At 44.8% G+C, this 21,049-nt stretch overlaps 1 protein-coding gene across 3 annotated transcripts in view; it reads left to right on the top strand.

The window, feature by feature from the left end:
- SRBD1 (S1 RNA binding domain 1) overlaps positions 1–21,049 on the top strand; it is a 593,419-nt gene that overhangs the window by 509,470 nt on the left and 62,900 nt on the right. For all 3 annotated transcript variants that reach the window (XM_029593347.1, XM_029593346.1, XM_029593348.1), the window contains one exon: positions 18,789–18,965. In XM_029593347.1, the coding sequence (XP_029449207.1) occupies positions 18,789–18,965 (177 nt within the window). The remainder of the gene's footprint in view (positions 1–18,788; positions 18,966–21,049) is intronic.

Below are 21,049 nucleotides of genomic sequence, written 5' to 3'. Positions count from 1 at the left end.
CACAAAGTCTGTGTAATGTGTCTCTGATGTGAGCACGATGTCCTAACCTGTACCAAATGTGCCCTTATGACACCAAAAGGTCGCAAGGCTAGAATGGAGAAGATGGAACTTCTCTTCCGTGCTCAAACCGCAACGCCATCTATTGCATCGACGTCGTCAGAGCCAGCACCGTCAACTTTGCGCCAGCATCGACCTCCAGCCAGTTACCGTCCAGCATCGACTACTTCTCAGCCTTTGACACCCTCTACTCTCCCTCAGGACCGAGGGGATCATGGAGAAAAACATCGCCACCGGCATCGAAAGTCATCGACCTTGCCATCGTCCGAGCCGCTGTCGAAGAAGCCTCATCCAGAAAAGGCACCAACCTTTTTGGCGACCGGGTCACCGAGGCAACCCTCACCCGACAGGGTATCGGGAGCCGCGACTCCGCCTTTAACGGTGGTCCCTCCAGCTATGCCTCTGCCGCCTCCTGTTCCGGCGCCGGGGCTGCTTGCTCCAGGTCTCCGAGAAGAACTGGACCGGATGGTTCAGGAGACCATTGACACGGCGATGCATCAACGATTGCAGAACTGACCACTGACCTGATTCCAGCAGCATTGGCACCACTGCTATCAAGGATAGAAGCGCTTATGGCTGCTTTTCCACCGATGGACCCTGGGTCACCGTTGGCTCCGGTGCCCTCCCCGCTTGCTTTGACATCAGGCCGAGAAACACCATTCTGCATCCCTCCATCGGGAGTTCTGCCGATGCCTCAGCCATCGATGCTGATACATCCGTTGGTGCCACCAATCCACCCATAGGTGCCGACACGTCCATCGGCACCACCGAGCCATCCATCAATTCCCTCGATGCCTTCATCGGTGCCTCTAGTTATTCCTTCGAATCCTTCGGAGCCTCATCCAGGAACTTCAGGGATCCTACCATCCCGTCCTCCTCTAGTCCCTAGAGGAGCAGATGCTGATCCCTACGACACCTGGACTGATGATTCTTCACAAGACACCGATGATTTGCCTTCACAACCTTCACCTACTGAAAGCAGAAAGCATTCTCCTCCAGAGGACCTTTCCTTCATAAATTTTGTGAAGGAGATGTCTGAATTGGTTCCCTTCCAGTTGCAGACTGAACAAGATGACAGGCATCAAATAATGGAGCTGTTACAATTCCTGGATGCTCCCAAGGAAATAATCTCCATGCCTATCCACCAGGTTCTTCTGTATCTCCTCAAAAAAACTGGGAACACCCTGGCTCTGTTGCTCCAGTCAACAGGAAGGATGACCACTTATTTGGTACAGTCAGCCCCAGGTTTTCAAAAACCTCAATTGGATCACCAGTCTGTGGTTGTAGAATCTGCTCAAAATAGGGCAAAGAGATCAAAACCCCACACTTCCTTTCCCCCAGGCAAGGAACATAAATTTCTAGATGCCATTGGTTGCCATGTCTTCCAGGGATCAATGCTCATCTCCAGAATTGCCTCTTATCAGCTCTATATGACCCAATATAATAGGGTCTTATTTAAGCAGATACAAGACTTAATAGACTCCCTGCCTCAGCAATTTCAAGAGCAACTCCAAACCTTAGTAAACAAGGGTTTTGAGGCAGGCAAGCATGAGATCAGATCATCTTATGATATCTTTGACACTGCTACCAGGGTATCTGCAGCTGCTATCTCGGCAAGACGATGGGCCTGGTTCAAGTCTTCCGACCTTCGCCCTGAAGTTCAGGACAGATTGTCTGACCTGCTCTGTGTAGGAGACAATCTGTTTGGTGAGCAGATTCAATGGACAGTGGCGGAACTGAAGGATCATCATGAGACTCTGAGACAGCTCTCTCTGATGCCTTCTGAGTACTCTTCAAATCAGCCCTTTTGGAAGGACTCTTAAGAAGTCATTCTTCCGCCCGAAGAAGTCCTAAACACCACCAATTAGAACCCATTCTACGAGACCGTTTCAAAAAGCCCAGTCTCATCAGACTCGAAAACAAAAACCACAAGCAGTTCCTCAGCTGGGCCCTCTTCCGGTTTTTGACTCCTGCATAGAGAGCAGCAGCCAGCTTCCATTGCCCCGCATACCAGTGGGAGGTCGATTCTGCCATTTCAACAACAGGTGGCACTCAATCACCTCAGACCAGTGGGTCCTAGCGATAAATGCTCAAGGTTATCGTCTGAACTTTCTCTCCATTCCACCCGACTCCCCACCTCTACCGACGAGAACATCCGATCACTCCATCCTTCTGGAACAGGAGGTCTCCCTCCTCCTCCAGTCCAAGGCAATAGAACAAGTACCCTACTCTCAGCATGGCCTAGGGTTCTATTCCCTGTACTTTCTAATACCCAAAAAATCAGGAGGCGTTCGTCCAATTCTGTATCTAAGTGCCCTCAACAAGTACCTCCAGCGAGAGAATTTCAAAATGGTAACCTTGGGCTCGCTTCTTCCTCTTCTACAAAGAGGAGACTGGCTCTGCTGTCTAGACCTCCAGGACGCATACACTCATATTGCGATAATTCCATCTCATTGTAAATACCTGAGGTTTCTAGTAGGCCTCAAGCACTATCAGTACTGAGTGCTTCCATTCGGCCTTGCTTCTGCACTACGAGTCTTCACAAAATGCCTCGTCGTAGTTGCAGCCTTCCTCAGTACTCAAGGTGTCCACGTCTACCCCTATCTAGACGATTGGTTAATCAGGGCTCCCACTCAGCAAGTGGCTCTGTCGTCCCTACATCTTACTATATACACACTCTAATTTCACTCGGATTTCTCGTCAACTACGTCAAATCCTACTTAGTCCCATCTCAAACCTTATCGTTAATTGAGGAAGACTTGGACACCTTGCAGGCAAGGGCTTTTCTGCCTCGACAGCGAGCTCTCACTCTCGTGTCTCTGGCACACCAGCTGCAGTCTCAGCACTACATGACTGCACGCCGCTTTCTCATTCTACTGGGGCACATGGCGTCCTCAGTTCAGGTCACCCCAGTGGCCTGCTTGGCCATGAGAGTCATGCAGTGGACTCTAAGGTCACAATGGACTCAATTCATTCAGCCCCTGTCGACCATCGTCCACGTAACTGACTCACTCTGTCAGTCTCTCACCTGGTGGAGAAATCAGGTCAATCTCCTCCAGGGCTTGCCCTTCCAGGCTCCAGAACCTCAAAAAACTCTCACCACCGATGCTTCCAACCTCCTGGGGAGCCCATGTTGGCCGATCTGCAGACACAAGGATCTTGGTCTCCAGAGGAAGCCAAACACCAAATAAATTTCCTGGAGCTGCGAGCAATCAGATATGCTCTCAGGGTATTTCAGGATTGCCTCTCCAATCAAGTCATCCTGATCCAGACGGACAACCAGGTGACCATTTGGTACATCAACAAACAAGGAGGGATGGGCTCCTACCTTCTGTGTCGGGAAGCTGCGCAGATATGGGCCACCTACTTGCCGGGAGTGGACAATGTGTTGGCAGACAAGCTGAGTCGCACCTTTCAACTGCACGAGTGGTCTCTCAACCCCTCAGTAGCGAACTCGATCTTCCACCAATGGGGGTATCCTCAAATAGACCTCTTTGTGTCACCTCAAAATCGCAAAGTAGACAACTTCTGCTCTCTCACTCGCAGCCAACACTATCAGCCAAGAGACGCATTCTCCCTATCATGGGCAACTGTTCTCCTATATGCATTCCCTCCACTTCCACTTCTCTCGAAGACTCTTGTGAAGTTACGTCAGGACAAGGGAACCATGATCCTGATAGCACCCCACTGGCCGCGCCAAATGTGGTTTCCAGTACTTCAGGATCTCTCCATTCGCAGGCACATTCTCTTGGGAAAGGACCCGCTTCTAATCACTCATAACGACGGGTGCCTACGCCACCCCAATCTTCAAGCCTTGTCCCTGACGGCATGGATGTTGAAAGGTTAATCCTTCAGCCACTTAACCTTTCTGAACCAGTTTCCCGTGTCCTGATTGCTTCACGAAAGCCTTCCACAAGAAAATTGTATTCTTACAGATGGACCAGATTCACGTCATGGTGCTCTTCTCAATCCCTTGACCCCTTTACCTGTCCAATCACGAAGTTTCTGGACTATCTCTGGCACTTGTCAGAGTCAGATCTAAAAACTTCCTCCATCAGAATGCAGTCAGTGCAATAGCCGCCTTCCATAAAGGTGTCGGGGATGTTCCCATATTAATACAACCCCTTGTAAACACGTTTTTTGAAAGGCTTGCCTCACCTCAAGCCTCCTCTGCGTCCTCCGGCCCCTTCTTGCGACATCAACCTAGTTTTGGGTCGGCTCATGAAACCACCATTCGAGCTTCTTCAATCCTGTGACCTTCGATATCTCACATGGAAAGTGATTTTCCTTTTGGCAATCACTTCCGCTCGTAGAGTTAGTGAATTACAGGCTCTAGTTACCTACCCACCTTACACTAAACTTCTGCAGGACCGAGCAGTACTCCGCACTCACCCTAAATTCTTACCTAAGGTAGTTTTGGAGTTTCATCTCAATCAATCCATCATACTACCTACCTTTTTTCCCAGGCCCCATTCCAATCCAGGAGAGCAGGCTCTGCATACCTTTGACTGCAAACGGGCTCTAGCGTTCTACCTAAACCGTACAGCTGCCCACAGGAAAAGCACTCAATTGTTTGTCTCTTTCCATCCTATCAAACTGGGGCAGCCTGCGGGTAAACAGACTCTCTCTCCTCCTGGTTGGCGGACTGCATATCCTTTTGCTATCAGCAAGCAGGCATTCCACTTCAAGACCATGTTCAAGCACACTCTGTGAGGGCCATGGGACAGGGAAATACTTGCAGTTTCTGAATGTAGCTCGCTTCATGCTACCAGTGAAATGGCGTGAGCTAAATCTAAAATTAATAATTATATGATTCTGGATCACAGAATCTTTGTATAGACTGCTATGGATCTTTGATTCAGCTGGAGCAAATGGCTTCTCCTGCCTGGTGAAATCTATCCTGTCTGATACTAGGCCAGTATCAGAATAAAAAAAAAAATTCATAGAACAAACTGAGGATTTTTGAGGGAGAGGAAGAAACTATAAAACTGAGCAGGAAATGTGAATGGGCAGACTGATTGGGCTGTATGATCTTTATTTGCCATTGTATTCTTTTCCATGTTTTTTATGATTTAAGATTCTCTTATTTTTGTATGGATATTAATTTAACAGTACATTTTCACTTTCAACATTGCAAAAAAGAGAAAAACATTGTGTATTAAGTGAATGTGTTTATAGTGTAAGTATAATTCTATATTTTGTATTCCAAAAGGCAGATTGACAACATAAGGTATTCATACATGAAATTTTTAGCATTTTATACATCATCAGCTACATTCAACCCTTTGTAATTGTAAAAGGAGGGCTGAATATGCTCTGAAACAAGTACAAAGACTGATAGGATTTAAATCAGATACACAGGATACTTTCTTTGTTCCAGCTTTCTAATTGGGGAGGGGAGGGGGAGGGTCAGGTTTTAATAGGGACTTATTTTATTTTTGTATTTATGATGATGCTGTATCTGATATAATATTGATTATATTGCTACTTTTTCCCATGATAAGCAGGCTGAATTAGCCATGCTGCCTGGGATGCCCTCCAAGTGGCTCAGGGATAGAGCTTCTCTTAAAGAATGCAGAGCTTTGCTCTGTGCGGCTGCGTGGCCATTCCTGCATGATTGCCCAGTCTCCTCAGTTCTTCTTTTCCATGCATCCCACTGGATGTGCAGATCAACTTCTCTCATATTTTTCTCCTCAAAGTTTCTTCTTTTCACCTTGATGAACCCTCAACAGCACTTTCAGTGCTCACATGGCTCCGAAGACACCCCCCCCCCCCCCCCAGATTTAAATATTGCCAGTGTGGCAAAATTCTGTCTGTCACAGATGGACTTAATTATTGCTACCTATGCTTGGGGCCTTAGCACGAGCAATCAACATGCCGCGACTGTGACAGGATGCCTCCAAGGACCCAGAGGAAGCAGGCTGCAAAGATGGCCAGGCTGAGAGAGAGCAAAGGTACCTATTCAGGTTCCTATGCCCGAATTTCAATACATTACTCAATCCATTCATCAACTCAGCCTAAATCACAATGCTCCACGCTAGAGAGAAGGGCGTCTTCGGTGGGCATGATACTATTTTCAGGTACTCAGGGCAAGCAGGGCCAAGTGGGAAAAGCTCCCAGAGTACACAAGATGACTCAAGTCATTTCTAAAATACATAAGAGGGTAACGACATTGACTAAAGGGTTGTCAAAAGACATTGGGAGTCGGGAAAACATCTCAGCCTATGACACACCCGAATCGTGATGCTGTCAATCAAGAGTCTATATCGCACCAACTTGGGCATATGGTGCATGATGCATCATGACGCAATGATCCAACTCCTTGAATCTCGACACAAGTGTCAAAGGACACCACAACACTTAAGCCATGATCAAAGCACAAATAGCAGTGATCAACGCACTCAATGTGTCCAAAGCAGACGACCAGTAGAGCACTGGGGAGTGACAACGCATCCAAACTCCGTCCCTCAAAGTCTCCAATGTAGTGGTAACAGGATCTGCAAATAGTATTCCTGCCAGAGGAACTGCTGGCAATATATCAATCAGAAGTATGTCCAGGTTCTGATAGATCCTCTACATCTTCTCAGAGGGCCTACTCGGACATCTCGTCCATCTTCAGACAAAAGAGGCCGTTACCTCAGTTACAGGAACCTCTAACTAAAAGACATAAGTCAACCCATAAACATCTGGGACCATCCGAGCATCACAAGGGTCCAGATTACTCCATCTTGCTCACGGCATTAGCACCAAGAGGACAGTTTAAGATACCCCCTTCACAGGTTGGCACAGCATGAGACGAGGCTTCTCCACCATCAAAGGAGAAACATTCCCTACGCACTGGGGCACATGCCATGTCCCAGATTTCAGCCATCTTGCAAACCTTATCTTCTCTGGAAGAAGGGCCGCCATCTGCGCCCTCTGCCTGGTCTGTCGGAGGAAGATTTCTCCTCCCCTTCAATTCCTCCTTCTCCAGTTCAGAAATGAAATAGTCTGCAAGACCAGGAATAACACCCAGATCCAAGTTTTTCTCAGAACCAAACAAGGAGCTTCAGGATTCCCCTCCAACTTTCCCTGGTGCTTCAACGGACATTCCATCTGCCCCCCCCCCCCCCCCCTAATGTGGGTCTTGATGCGGTCATGGACAAGTCTTGGGAGTCACTGTTTTCAGGCTACTCCATCTCCCGAAAAACTGACTTAAAGTTCCGCATGAAGAAATCACCTCATTAAAGCACAGTCCAACCCCCACACTCATTTGTGATTATTGAATCGGCCATGAAAAAGGCAAAAAAAAATCAAGGCTACATTCCAACATACCTCCAGGCAAAGACAATAAATATCTGGATGAATTTAGTGGAAAGGTTTTTCAAGCAGCAGTGCTTAATGTGAAAATACAACATCAATTCTACTTCACGCAGTACCTATATGAGTGTTTGCATACCCTCAAGCTACACATTACATCAGCCGTGGGTGTTCAAGCTCCTCCTCAGCCTTTAATAAACATTGGGGGTGGGGGGGGGGGCACTTAAGGCACCTTCTTCGTACCTATTATGAGGCATTCAAAAGTTCCACTCATACATCAGCAACGTCTATAGCAGGCCGCAGGATAGCCTAGCTCTACGTCAGTGCTATCCGAGAAGATGTACATGACAAACTGGTGGACTTACCTTGTAAAGGGCATAACTTATTTGAGGATTGGCTGTAAGAGACTGTCTCCCAGTTGAAAGAATAGAATTTAGCAGTCTTATCGCTCATTTCACCATTGGAGCAGCAGTCCTCCTCTGAGATACTACTCCAGTATAAAAAAACCTTTTTATCACAGACATCAGTATAGGTCGTACACTCCCTACAAACCACTGACTTACTAGTCCCCGAGGCATCAAGCCCAACCTAGAGGCCACCAGAGAAGCCATTGTATGCAAAAGCAAACGCAGGGCCCTTGTCAAAAGCTGCAACAGAATTTTTGAACATAAATCGGCCACGTCTGTCCTTAATGGTGGGGGGCAGGTTATCCCATTTCTACAGTGTGTGGGATTCCAATACATTGGACTGTTGGGTACTGAATCTGTTTTGCAATGGGTACAGAATAAATTTCAGAAGGAACCATTCGCTCCCTGCCCTTGTTCTATTGTTTTGGGATTGTGCGCAGAATTTGCTTCTACAACAGGAGGTGCAATCACTATTTCACCAAAAAGTGATTCAGGTGCTACCTCAACACCTGTGCAACAGAGGATTTTATTCCTAATACTACTTCATCCTGAAGAAGAGTGGAGATCTCTTTGCCTTCAACAGGAGCATTCAAAGGAGAAATTCAAAATTACATCTCCCAAAACCATTCTTCCCTTCCTCCAACCCAATGACTGGATGTGGTCCTTGGATCTCAAAGATGCTTATTCACAAATCCCAATACACCATTCTTCTTGGTACTACCTGTGCTTTCAAATCAACGCTCAACACTACCAGTACAAAGTCCTCCCTTTTGGCCTCTCATCAGCCCCCAGAGTATTTACAAAATGCCTAGCCGTAGCTGTGGCCTACCTAAGAAGGAAGGGTATAAAGATTTTCCCGCATCTGGATGATTGGCTTTTTGTGTCCTCCAAATCCAAAATTCTTCTGTTACATCTACTCCAGATAGTAGGCTGCCTGGAAAGCCTTGGGTTCATAATAAACTATGAGAAATCCAACCTTCAGCCAACACAAGTGTTTCAGTTTATAGGAGCAAAGATAAATTTAATCCTCTGCAGAGCTTTTCTTCCCACCGAGAGGATCCAAACAGCAGCATTCACACCCCACAGCATGTCAAATACTCACTCTCTTAGGACACATGGCAGCAGCCATATACGTCGTTCTGTACATTCGCCTTAATATGCGACATCTGCAGTGGGATCTCAAGGCCCAATGGTCCCAGTACAGCCAACCAATGTATGTAAAGGTAGCTGTGACTCAATCCATAAAGACAGACATAAGCTGGTGGCTGTCTCCATTGGTTTTAGTAATGGGGGCACCATTTTGCACCCCTATGCATCAGCTTGCACTTACCACAGATGCATCCACAAGAGGGTGGGGAGCTCATCTGCTAGGTCTGAAAATGCAGGGCCCATGATCTTCAATAGAGAGGATCTTCCAGATTAACCTACTGGAGTTAACAGCAATAAAGAATGCAATTTAAACCTTTCTGCCTTGACTTTAGGGAAAAAGAGTGATGATACACACAGACAACCAAGTAGCCGTGTTTTATATAATCAAGGAAGGTGGCTCCAGTTCCAGGATACTGCAAGGAAGCAGTACAGATTCTGGAGTGGGCAGAAACACACTCCATACAATTACAGGCATCTTACCTTCCTGGAGTAGTGAACACAAAAGCCAACAGGCTCAGCAGAATCTTTCATCCTCACAAGTGGTCTGTACATCAGGAAGTGTCAAACGATCTTTTCAGGATAATGGGCACCCCTTGGATGGACCTGTTTGCCATAGAAAACAACACAAAGCTGCTGAGGTTTTGCTCCATGTATCCAAGTCCAGACAGATTCTCACAGGATGCATTCCTTATTCCCTGGGTGGAAAACCTCTTTTTTGCGTATCCCCCTATACCACTATTAGGTTGAGCAATTCAGAAATGCATTGTGGAAGAAGTAGATCTTATCTTCATAGCTCCAGCTTGGCCCAGGTAGCCGTGGTACACCTATCTAGTTCAACTTTCTGTTCATCCTCCAATTTTTCTGGACAACAGTGCAGACTTACTATCTCAGGAGGGGGGCACTCTGCTCCATCCCTTGCATTCCTCCCTACATTTGACAGATGGAGAGGGAGGTATTAAGCCACCTTCCTTTATCATGAGGTATATGGTACATTCTGGTGTCCACTAGGAAACTGTCCACAAGGAAGAATTATGCTTTCAAGTGGCAACGGTACCTTTGTTGGTGCCAGTCAAGTATCTTGTCCCCCTAAAATGCAGGAATATCTACATTTACTGTTTATGAATGGGCTGGCAATGTTGTCTATCAGAGTATAGCTGCGTATCATTCATCAAGGAATAGACTATCCATTTCATCCCATCCGTTGGTGTCAATGTTTCATGAAGGGAATCCTAAAATTTTGCCCACCAGTCTCAAGACCTCCTATCCCTTGGGATATCAACTTGGAGTTGGAAACACTCATGCTTTTGCCCTTTGCACCCTTAGAAACTGCCTCTATGAAGCAGGATGAATTAACCATGCAATCCCACCCTCCTCCTTGGACAGCCTTTGTCTTTGCTGCACTTCGCTATCTTATCAAGTGAGGAGACCAGGCAATCACGCAGTAAAGGCCATGCAGCCACACAGAGCAAAGCTCTGTATTCTTTAAGAGAAGCTCCGCCCAGAGGATATCCCAGACAGCATAGTTAATTCATCCTATCTACAGAAAACATTGTTTATGGTAAGCAAACTTGCTTTTGTATTTATGATTATGCTGTATTTAGTTATGTGATACTAGGCCCAATGTAACACATGTTGAAAGTGGGATTTCTGTGGTCCTTGTTTGGCTCTATGTGTAGTCATATTCTTCAAAGACAAGCAAGATGGCAGTCCTCACACATAGGTGACATCATCCGATGGAGCCTGACACGGAAAACTTATGTCAAAGTTTCTAGAACTTTGACTGAGCCTCTCTGAGCATGCTCTGGCTTGTAATATACCACATGTCCAAGCGGGATCCTCGCAGATCTTCTTTTCCATGGAGCCCAGTGTCTCATGGCAGTTTAGCCTCTCTAACTTTTCTCCTTCTTGGAGTATTTTTCACTGTATTTTTGCAGTTTTTGCATGTGAGATCGTGTGGTAAATGCAAGGTTCCCTTGGTTCTCCCCTCTATTGTCTCCATCAGGGTTTTCAATGTTTTGTTAAATTTCCTTTTGTAGTCAGTTCTCCAGAGTGGTGCGCTCAATACTAGCTAACCATTGACTGCTGCTGCCACCAATTTTGACATTGCTTACTTTTTCTTTCATGACAGCATGTCATCAACCAGTTTTAAGCAATGCCCTTAGAGTGCAAGGTCTGTGTATATCACAGATCTGCATGATAGATGTGTCATCTGCTTGGGGTATCGCATGACTTCCAGGGTTGCAGCAAGTGCACACAGATGACCCCAAAAGGATGATGGGCCTAGCTAGACAAGATGGACCTCTTCTTTGGACCCAGGAAGACCGATCAATTGGCACTGGAGGCATCGACATTGAGGTACCTTAGCGCTGCACAGATGGCCATCATGCTATCGACAACAGAGGAGCCATTGGCTCAGTCAGCCTCAATGGCTTCCAGGCACTCCGAAGGTGGCCTGTTGCCCACTTCTTCCAGGCTGAAGTCATTGGGTTCATATTCTTTGGCCTTGGCATTGAGGGAGCCAAAGAAGCATCAGCATCGGTCACCATTGATGCATGGTGCTGGGCATGGAGATGCACCATCCTCAGCTGCAATACCCCCAAAGCAACCCCGTGGTGAGGAGCAGCAGTCCTTCATGGTTCCCAGGGGTTCGCCATGGCCTCCACCAGTCCCAATATCTGCCACTGATCCTCCTCTCTGTTCTGAAGAGGATCTGGCCACACTTCCTGGATCCCAGTATGTCTTAGCATCAGTGACCTTCAAGGAGGAGCTGGAGAACCATGTGAAGTAGGCTGTGGAGACAACACTGCAGAGCATCAGCATCTGTGCACCGATGTCACCGTCCTTCCTTGAGCCACTGCTCAAATCGCTGCATGCACTCATCAGAGTACTACAGACACCTTCATCGGTGTCGGTGCCTGGAATGGCATTGATGCCCATCTGGGTATTTAGGCCACTATCCACCAATCCAGTGGTTGTCCCCGATTGCTTGAAAGAGGAAATTCTCCTGGCAATGGGGGTGGCTTCATGGTTCAGGCTCTTACGCCCAGTTGTCAGTACCGACACTGCTGACTGGGAACTGTGCGCCTCAGGACTGGTCCCCTATGTAAGATGGTGAGGATGAGGACCCTCACGACCTCTGGAGTGAAGGCTCCTCAGTGTGTTTGATCCTAATGCATTGGATAGCCTCCCCTCTGACTCATCGCCTCCCGAAGGTAGAAGGTAATCTCCCCTGGAAGACCTCTCCTTCGGTGGCTTTGTTTGGTTGATGGCTGAGGCCATTCCATTTAATTTGCAGATGGAGAAAGATACCAAGCACAAGATGCTGGATATCCTCCAGTATGTAGAGACTCCTAAGGAGATCGTGGCAGTCCCAGTGCATGAGATCCTTATGAAGTTACTGATGATGATGTGGGAAAAACCCCTTTCAGTGCCTCCTGTGAGTAGAAAGGCAGATGCGATATATCTTATCCAAAAGGCTCACAGATTTGATAAGCAGCAGCTGCCATACCAATTGGTCATGGTGCTCTCAAGAAGGCTAAATGCACTCACACTCATTCCTCGGCACCCCCAGGGAAGTATAAGAGAGCCATGGATGCTCTTGGGAAGAAAGTGTTTCAGGGTGCTATATTTATCGCCCACACAGTGGTCTAACAATTCTTCATGGGCCAGTATATGTGGGACATCCTGAAGCAGGTGCAGAACGTGGCCAAGCAGTTGCCTCAACAGCAGAAGGACACCTTTCAGTCGCTGGTACACAAGGGTCTAGAGTGCGAATAACATTTATTTATTTATTTATTTATTTAAAGGCTTTTCTATACCGATGTTCATGTAATAGTACATATCGCGTTGGTTTACAGAGAACTAAAGTTAGAAATTACATCGAACATGAGGGATACATATAACAAGGCGTGCCTAATAAGCATTATAGATAAACCAAAAAACTTAGTATTACATCTAACGTAGTAAACATGAGAGATACATATAACAAGGTGAACGTAATAGGAATAATAGAGTTATACAACCAAAATTTTTGTATTACATCTAACGTATTAAACACAATTGTATGAAAAATGTGAGAAAATAAGTGTATGCCTGAAGACGGACGAATAAAAGGACAAAAGCTCCAGCGATTTTTCTAGCCCTGGATCATGGTCCGGGAGTAGACTAGCACGGGATAAGGTTAAGAATGAGAGAAGAGTGGCCACAGGGTCCACTCGACCTGCGATCTTTTCCAGGAGACTTTGCAGGTCTCTGCTGCAAGGATCAGCATCCGTAGACTCACCTGGCTGTGGGCCTTGGATCTCCAGCAGGAGGATGACTTGATGATGTGTTGTTCACAGGAAAGGATCTCTTCAGAGATAAGTTTAAGGATACAGTGGCCCAAATTTGTGACCACCATGTGATACTCCCAACAGCTCTTCACTAGTACTCAAGACCCGACGTCCTCATCCAGAAGGTTTGCAAGGTCTGGCCCCAGGAAGTCTTTCTTCCACCCAAGGAGATACTGTCCTCTGTCACTTTGGTCCCATCAGTAGCAACAGGCCCTTTGTAGCCATCCAAAGCAATAGAGGGCCCCAAAGCTCTAACCAATGCTTCAGTTAACTCCATGGACAGGGTTTTGACATGATTGAAGGGAGCATAGCCAACAGCTCCGTACCCATAGGGTCAGGCCACAGTTCTATGCGAACCGGTGGCTCATTATAACTGTGGACCAGTAGGTCCTTGCCATCATTGAACAAGGAAGTAAGCTTTGATATAGCAAATACTACCAGAACTCTTGGGATACTTATTGATACTGAGCTAAATATGAAAGCTCACATTAAAAAGAAGCTAATGATTTTAAAACGGTTAAAATCTTTTTTATCACGGGAAAATTTTAGAACAATTGTACAATCTTTATTGTTTACAGGGATTGATTATTGCAATTCAATTTTGTTAGGTTTACCAAATTCAACGCTACGCCCTCTTCAGGTCTTGCACAATACCACAGCTCATATTTTAACAAACACATGGAAGAGGGACCATATCACCCTGATTTTAAAGGCGTTGCATTGGCTCCCCATTCAGCAACGAATAGAATACAAAATATTGTGTATTATTCACAAGGGTTTATATGGTGAAACGACTGAATGGTTGAATTCAACCATTAGATTGCATGTCCCACAAAGAGCATTAAGATCCGCAAATAAAGCGTTGCTAATAATACCGGATATAAGATCAGCCCATCTAAGCGAGGTGCGAGATCGTTCCCTGTCAATTGCAGGACCCAAGCTTTGGAATCAGTTGCCAACAGAGTCGAGTCTCCAGCAGGAGTTAAAGCTGTTCAGAAAGGAATTAAAAACATGGTTGTTTCATAAGGTATTTGAGAGTGAAGGCACATAAAGAGTTTGAATGTCCATAATTTTAGTAGAATATGTTAACTTTTGAATTTTAGAAATATTTTTAAGATTTTATGATTGTTTTATATAATTATAGTATTTTAATGTTTTTGTAATTAGTTTTTAATATTTGTAATAAGTTTATGCTTTGTGAACCGTAGCGATGGAAATACTGTAGAATGGTATACAAAAATTGTATAAATAAATAAAATACAAATTACAGAGGGTACAAATTAAATCTATTGAGTGCCCCACCAGTTTGCCCCCAAGTCCATTCTGAGGACTGGTAGTACATCAGGAAGTGTTTGTCTGAACTTTCCTCCCTCTTAATCACCTGAGTGGTTGAGCCCATTCCACCAAAGCAGAGGGCGGAGATTTTATTTCTGGTTCTTCCTGATTCCAAAGAAAACATCCTAAACCTAAGGACTTTAAATAAGTTTCTCAAAAGGGAGAAGTTCAAGATGGTTTCCCTGGATATATTGATCTCATTCCTGCAAAAATGGGATTGGCTTTGCTCTTTCGATCTCAAGGATGCATATACTCACATCGAGATATTCTCCAATTACAGGAAATACCACAGATTCATGGTGGGAAAACAGCACTACCAGTACAATGTTCTGCCATTTGGTCTAGCATCTGCCCATGGGTCTTGACTAAATGCCTGACCATGGCACCTTTGAAGGCTTGGGAGTTCATGTCTTCTCCTGTCTGGACAATCAGCTAATCAAGCACCTCTCGGGCAGGGGCCAAAGTGTCCATGCGCTTGACCATCCAGGTATTGGCTTCACTAAGGATCATCATCAAGTACCCCAAGTCCCATCTCAACCCATCACCTCAAATGGGCTTCAGCAGAGCTCTGCTAGACATATCTCAGGCCAAGGCCTTCTTACCACAGCAATGGGCTATCAACTTGATTTCTGTCACGGCAGGGATCCAACAGAACCAGCCGGTATTAGTATAGCACATGTTGAGGCTTTTGGGTCATATGGCTGCCTCAGTGCACATTACTCTCTGGGCATGCATGCACCATGCAGCAAGCTCAATGGACCTTGCAATCCCAGTGGCTTTAAGCCATTCAGGTGCTACAGGACTACATCCAAGTCACTGCGACTCTCCAGAACTCCTTGTCCTGGTGGCAGGAAATTTCTAAACTGGAACAGGGGGGTATCTTTCCAAATTCCTTGGGTCCAAAATATCCTGACCATGGATGCATCCACCCTAGGCTATGAAGCCCATGTAAATGGACTTAGTACCTAGGGGCCATGGTCCGCCCAGGAACATCTCTGTCAAATCAACTTCCTGGAGCTCTGGGCAGTCAGTTACGCATTGTGGGTTTTCAGAGATCAGCTATGCAACAAAAATGTGTTGATCCAGACAGATAACCAAATGGCAATGTATTACATCAACAAGTAGGGAGGTACGGGCGCTTACCTCCCGTGTTAAGAGGTGATCCAGACTTGGTCCCGGGCCCCCTCTCACAGGATAGGGTTCAGAGTGATGAATCTGGCTGGTACGGAGAATGGAATAGTGGGCCAAGGGGTAGCGAATCAGATTTTCTGTCTCTGGGGAAGCCCAGAGGTGGATCTGTTCACGGCTCCTTGAAACAGGAAGGTTCCTCAATTTTGCTCCATGTAGAGGACACATGGCAAGCTAGCCTCAGATGCCTTTGCCCTTCATTGGGGCCAGGACCTCATGTATGCATATCCTTCTGTTCCACTGGTGGTGAAGATTTTGTTGAAGCTCAGAGAAAACAAGGGAACTATGATTCTTATAACCTCCCCCACTAGCTGAGGCAGTTCGGTTTCCACTCCTTTGGGAGTTCTCCAAAGCCAATCAGACTGGGGACTTCCCCAGATCTTATCACCCAGGAACACGGGGCTGGTTGTGACATCCCAACCTTCAAGCACTGTCACTAACAGCTTGGATGTTGAGAAGTTGATCTTGTAGCCCCTCAGTCTCTTGGATGATGTGTCTCATGTCCTCATGGCTTCTTGGAATCTTTCTACCAGAAAGTCCTATGGACTAAAGTGGAGGAGGTTTTCCGTGAGTTGTGAGCAAAAGGCCCTAGACCCTTTCTTCTGCTCACCACAAATACTGCTTGACTAGCTTGTATACTTCACTGAAGCTGGTCTCCAGATTAACTCTGTTAGAGTTCATTTGAGTGCAGTTGGCACATATCACCATGGCATAGTGGGTAAGCCCATCTCTGTGCATCCTATAGTTGTATGTTTCATGTGAGGGCTGCTTCTGTTGTATCCTCCCCTAAGGCCTCCTGCTGTGTCCTAAGACCTCAGTATGGTTTTGGTTCAGTTGGTGAAAACTCCTTTTAAGCCGCTGCCCTCCTGTGACCTTGAAGTACCTGACCTGGAAGGTCATGTTTTGGTAGTGGTCGGTTTAGCATGCAGGATCAGCGTGACATATCCTTCTTATACTACGTTTTTCATGATAGAGTGGTCTTTCAAATGCACCCTGATCCTGCCTAAGGTGGTATTGGACTTCTATCTTAAACAGTCCATCATCCTGCCGATAACCCTCCCTCTGCCCTTCCCCTTTCCCACCATGCCAGCCTTTAGCTGAATCCTTGTACATAGCTCTGTCATATTGTTATACAAGTAGTTGATGGTTACTGGTTCCATTTCTTTGCTAATTTCTCTGTTCCTATTTAATATTCCCACCCCCCCCCCATACCTGTTTATTGTAATTTCCACCTGCCGTTCTGCTGTAAACCGATATGATGTCACCACTAATATCTGTATAGAAAAATTTATAAATAAATATAAATAAATTATTTCCCAGGCCCCATTTGCACCAAGGTGAGCAAGCTCTGCACAGTTTGAATTGCAAGAGAGCCTTAGCCTTCTATCTGGAGTGGACAGAAGCACATAGTCCATCTAGCTTTTTATTTCTTTTGATTAAACAGGCTGGGAATTGCTGTTGCCAAACAGATGCTTTCCAATTGGCTAGCAGACTGCATATTCTGTTATGCCCAGGCCAGATTGCATTTTGAGGGTCATGTGAAGGCTTGCTCTGTTCGAGTCATGGTAGCATTGTTGGCCCATTTGTGAGCAGTCCCCATGGAGGAGATATACAGAGCTATGACTTGGAGTTCCATCCACTCATTTACATTTCATTACTGTTTGGACAGGGATGGCCAACGTGACAGCAGGTTTGGCCAATCTGTCATTTGGAAATTGCTTAATGTTAAAACCTAACTCGGTTCCCGCCTAGGGGCCCGTTCTCTCTGTTCAGGATGTTGCCAACAAAACATTGCTGTTGTGCCCATTGGCACCTGTTTTGTTGGCCCCTTTTTTTTGGGGGGGGAGAGGGGGTGCCTGTAGCAAGGGATTCACCCATATGTAAGGACTGCCATCCTATTTGTCTTCAGAGAAAGCAAAGTTGCTTACCTGTATCAGTTGTTCTGTGAGGATAGCAGTATGTCAGTCCTCATGAGACTCGCCTTGCTTTCCCATGGAGTTGATTCTCCACTTCATGAGTTTTATTCTTTATTATTTTCTTCCTGGTTTATGTATTAAGACTGAGGGGACCCCATGTGGACGCATGGTATATTGCATGCTGGAGTATGCTCAGATAGGCTCAGTCAAAGTTCTAGAAATTTTGACATAAGTTTTTCATGTTAGGCTCCATTGGATGATGTCACTCGTGTGAGGACTGGCATCCGGCCATCCTCAGAGAACACCTGTTACAGGTAAGCACCTCTGCTTTCTCTGACGATAGCAGTTCACCCGTCATACATACTCTCATGCCTTCCCTTCTGGAGTTGAACACATTAGCTTAGTTACAGAACTGAGACATGTTGCAGGAGCATAAGAAGTATTTCATAGGCTCAGAGAGATCTCCAGAAAAACCCTAGCATTTGTGTTTATGTCCATGCAACAGGATGATGTCACCCATATGTGTGACTGGTGAACTGCTGCTTAGAAAACATCAGGTAAGCAACCATTGTTTATTGCAAATATATTACTTTAACTGAGAAAGCAAGCAAATGTTTACCTGCTTGTTCCTCTGCAGTTACTCTTTGTTTCTCATTATTTCTGTTTGCATATGTTTATTTGACTTTAGGAAAACTCCATCCTCTTTTTTTTTTTTTTTTTTTTATTAGTGATCTTGAAAAGAGGAAATATTTTTTAAGAAAGATAAGCTAATGAAGAAATGCAAGCTAGAAAATCTCCTCCTTGACACTTTTGAGGACTTGTGTGAATTTTCTTAGGAATGAGAATATTTTGTAGATTATGCACCTTTAATTGCTTTTATCTTTCAGATATCTCAGTAAAAATGAGTATCACAAAGGCTTGAATTCCTCTAGTTCTAGTACTGTGGATTGCATATTTTGATTAATTTAAATAAATATGTTTGATTATAAAGACTTGGCAAGGTGTTGCTGCACACAAGTTTCAGCCATTTATTTTTATGTACTACTGTGTTCAGTATATGTTGAGTACTTCTCTAAATTAACAATAAAATCTCTTTCATTCTTAAGACATATTGCTGGGCTGAATTCAACTAGAGCAAAGAATATTATCGACTGGCGAGAGAAAAGTGGGCCATTTATAAACAGAGATCAGCTAAAGAGTGTCAAAGGACTGGGTCCAAAAACTTTTCAACAGTGTGCTGGCTTCATCAGATTTAACCAAGACTATATAAAAAACTTTTGCAGGTATGTATATAAAAATCTTATCCTCCTTTTCAATACTAGAAAATGAAACCTGAAACTTAAAATTCAATCTGTTTAGGTATATAAATGTATCTAATGCTTCCATAATTTATTCTGTCCCAGTTGTTAAGCATGGTATTGATAAAGGAGGGTTGGGAAAATGATCCATTTGATTGAAGATATGAACCTTTCAAATTTAGCACTTTCCTAAAGAAACAAGTCTGTACATGCTGATTAGAGCCAATAGTCTATCTCCTTGGCTTGAAACACACCCCATACACCCTTCTCTGTACTCTTATCTAGAGTGTGGACGGCCACAGTTCCTGAAGATTGGAGCATGGCCAGTGAAACATGGATTTTTAAAAAGGGCTCCGGAATGATCCAGGAAACTATAGTCCTCTGAGGTTGACATCTGTGCTGGGCAAAATAGTAGAAGCTGTTCTTAAAAATAAAATTACTGGCCACATAGATAGACATTGCTTAATGGGCCTGAGTCAACATGGTAAATAGCAAAGGGAAGTCTTGCTTTTCCAATCTATTTGATTTTTTTTTTTGAAAGTGTAAATAAATGTGGATAAATGTGAGCCAGTTAATACAGTCTACTTGGATTTTTGATAGGCATATGACAGAGTTCCTCATGAGAGATTCCTCGGGAAATTAAAAAGTCATGGGATAGGAAGCAGTGTTTTATTTTGGGTTGGTAGCTGGTTAAAAGATGGTAGTTTTACAAATGGAGAAAGTTCAATAGTGGAATAACCAAGAACCTGTATGGGAACTGTGCAATTTAACATATTCATAAATGATCTGGAAAAGAGAGTAATGAATGAGTTGATAGTTTGCAGATGACATAAAATTATTCATAGTTGGTACAGCAGCAGATTGTGAGGAAATGCAGAAGGATCTTGCAAAACTAGGAGACTGGGCATCTAATGGCTGATGAAATTTAATGTGGACAAGTGTAAGGTGATGCACATTGGGAAAAATAATCCCAACTGCAGGTGCTGGGTTCTATATCAGAAATCAGCACCAAGGAAAACAAGTATTAATGTACAATACATTGAAATTCTGCACTCAGTGTGCAGCAGCAATGAAAAAAAGCAAATATAATGTTAAAAACTGTTTTTAAAGGAATGGCAATGAAATGCCACAGTGTGACCGCATATTGCATGCAGTTCTGGTTGCCCCATCCCAAAAACCACATAGTGGAACCAGAAAAAGTACAGAGAAGGCAACAAAAAATGATAAAAGGGCTAAAACAGCTCCATTATGAAGGAAAGCTACTATTATCTGCTGTCTCTCTGATAGAAGAAAGCAGGTAATGTTAAATGGAACATACTCTGAAGAGAAAACAGTGTTAAGTGGCGTGCCACAAGGATCTGTTTTGGGACCAGCTCTGTTCAATATCTTTGTGAGCGACATTGCAGAAGGGATAGAAGGTAAAGTTTGTATATTTGCGGATGATACTAAGATCTGTAAAGAGTAGACATACCTGAAGGAGTAGAGAGAATGAAAAGTGATTTAAGAAAGCTTGAAGAGTGGTCACAGATTTGGCAGCTGGGATTCAATGCCAAGAAGGACAGTGTCATGCGTCTGGGATGCGGTAATCGAAAAGATCTGTATGTAATGGGGGTGACAGACTTATGTGCACAGACCACGAGAGGAATCTTGGGGTGATAGTATCTGGCAATCTGAAGGCAGCGAAGCAATGTGACAAGGCAATAGTCAAAGCCACAGAAATGCTATGATATACAGCAAGAGGAATAACCAGCAGGAAAAAGGAGGTGACAATGCCCTTGTACAGGCCCTTGGTGAGGCCTCACTGGAGTACTGTGTTCAGGTCTGAAGCCCATATCTCAAAAAGGATAGAGACAGGATAGAGGCAGTCCAGAGAAGACTTCCAAAATGGTGTGGGGTCAGAATCAGAAGACTTATGTGGAGAGATTGAAGAATCAAATATGTATACCTTGGAAGAGAGGAGGTACAGGGGAGATATGATACAGACCTTCAGATACCTGAAAGGTTTTATTTCTTAGCGTGTAGCAGATGGACTCAGGACCAATGGGTATAGTGTGCTCCTGATAGCAGTT

The sequence above is a fragment of the Rhinatrema bivittatum genome, chromosome 3, assembly GCF_901001135.1.
Source record: "Rhinatrema bivittatum chromosome 3, aRhiBiv1.1, whole genome shotgun sequence".
NCBI lineage: Eukaryota > Metazoa > Chordata > Amphibia > Gymnophiona > Rhinatrematidae > Rhinatrema > Rhinatrema bivittatum.
The sequence above is the reverse complement of the archived record's forward strand: the minus strand, read 5'-3'. Positions and strand labels throughout refer to the sequence as shown.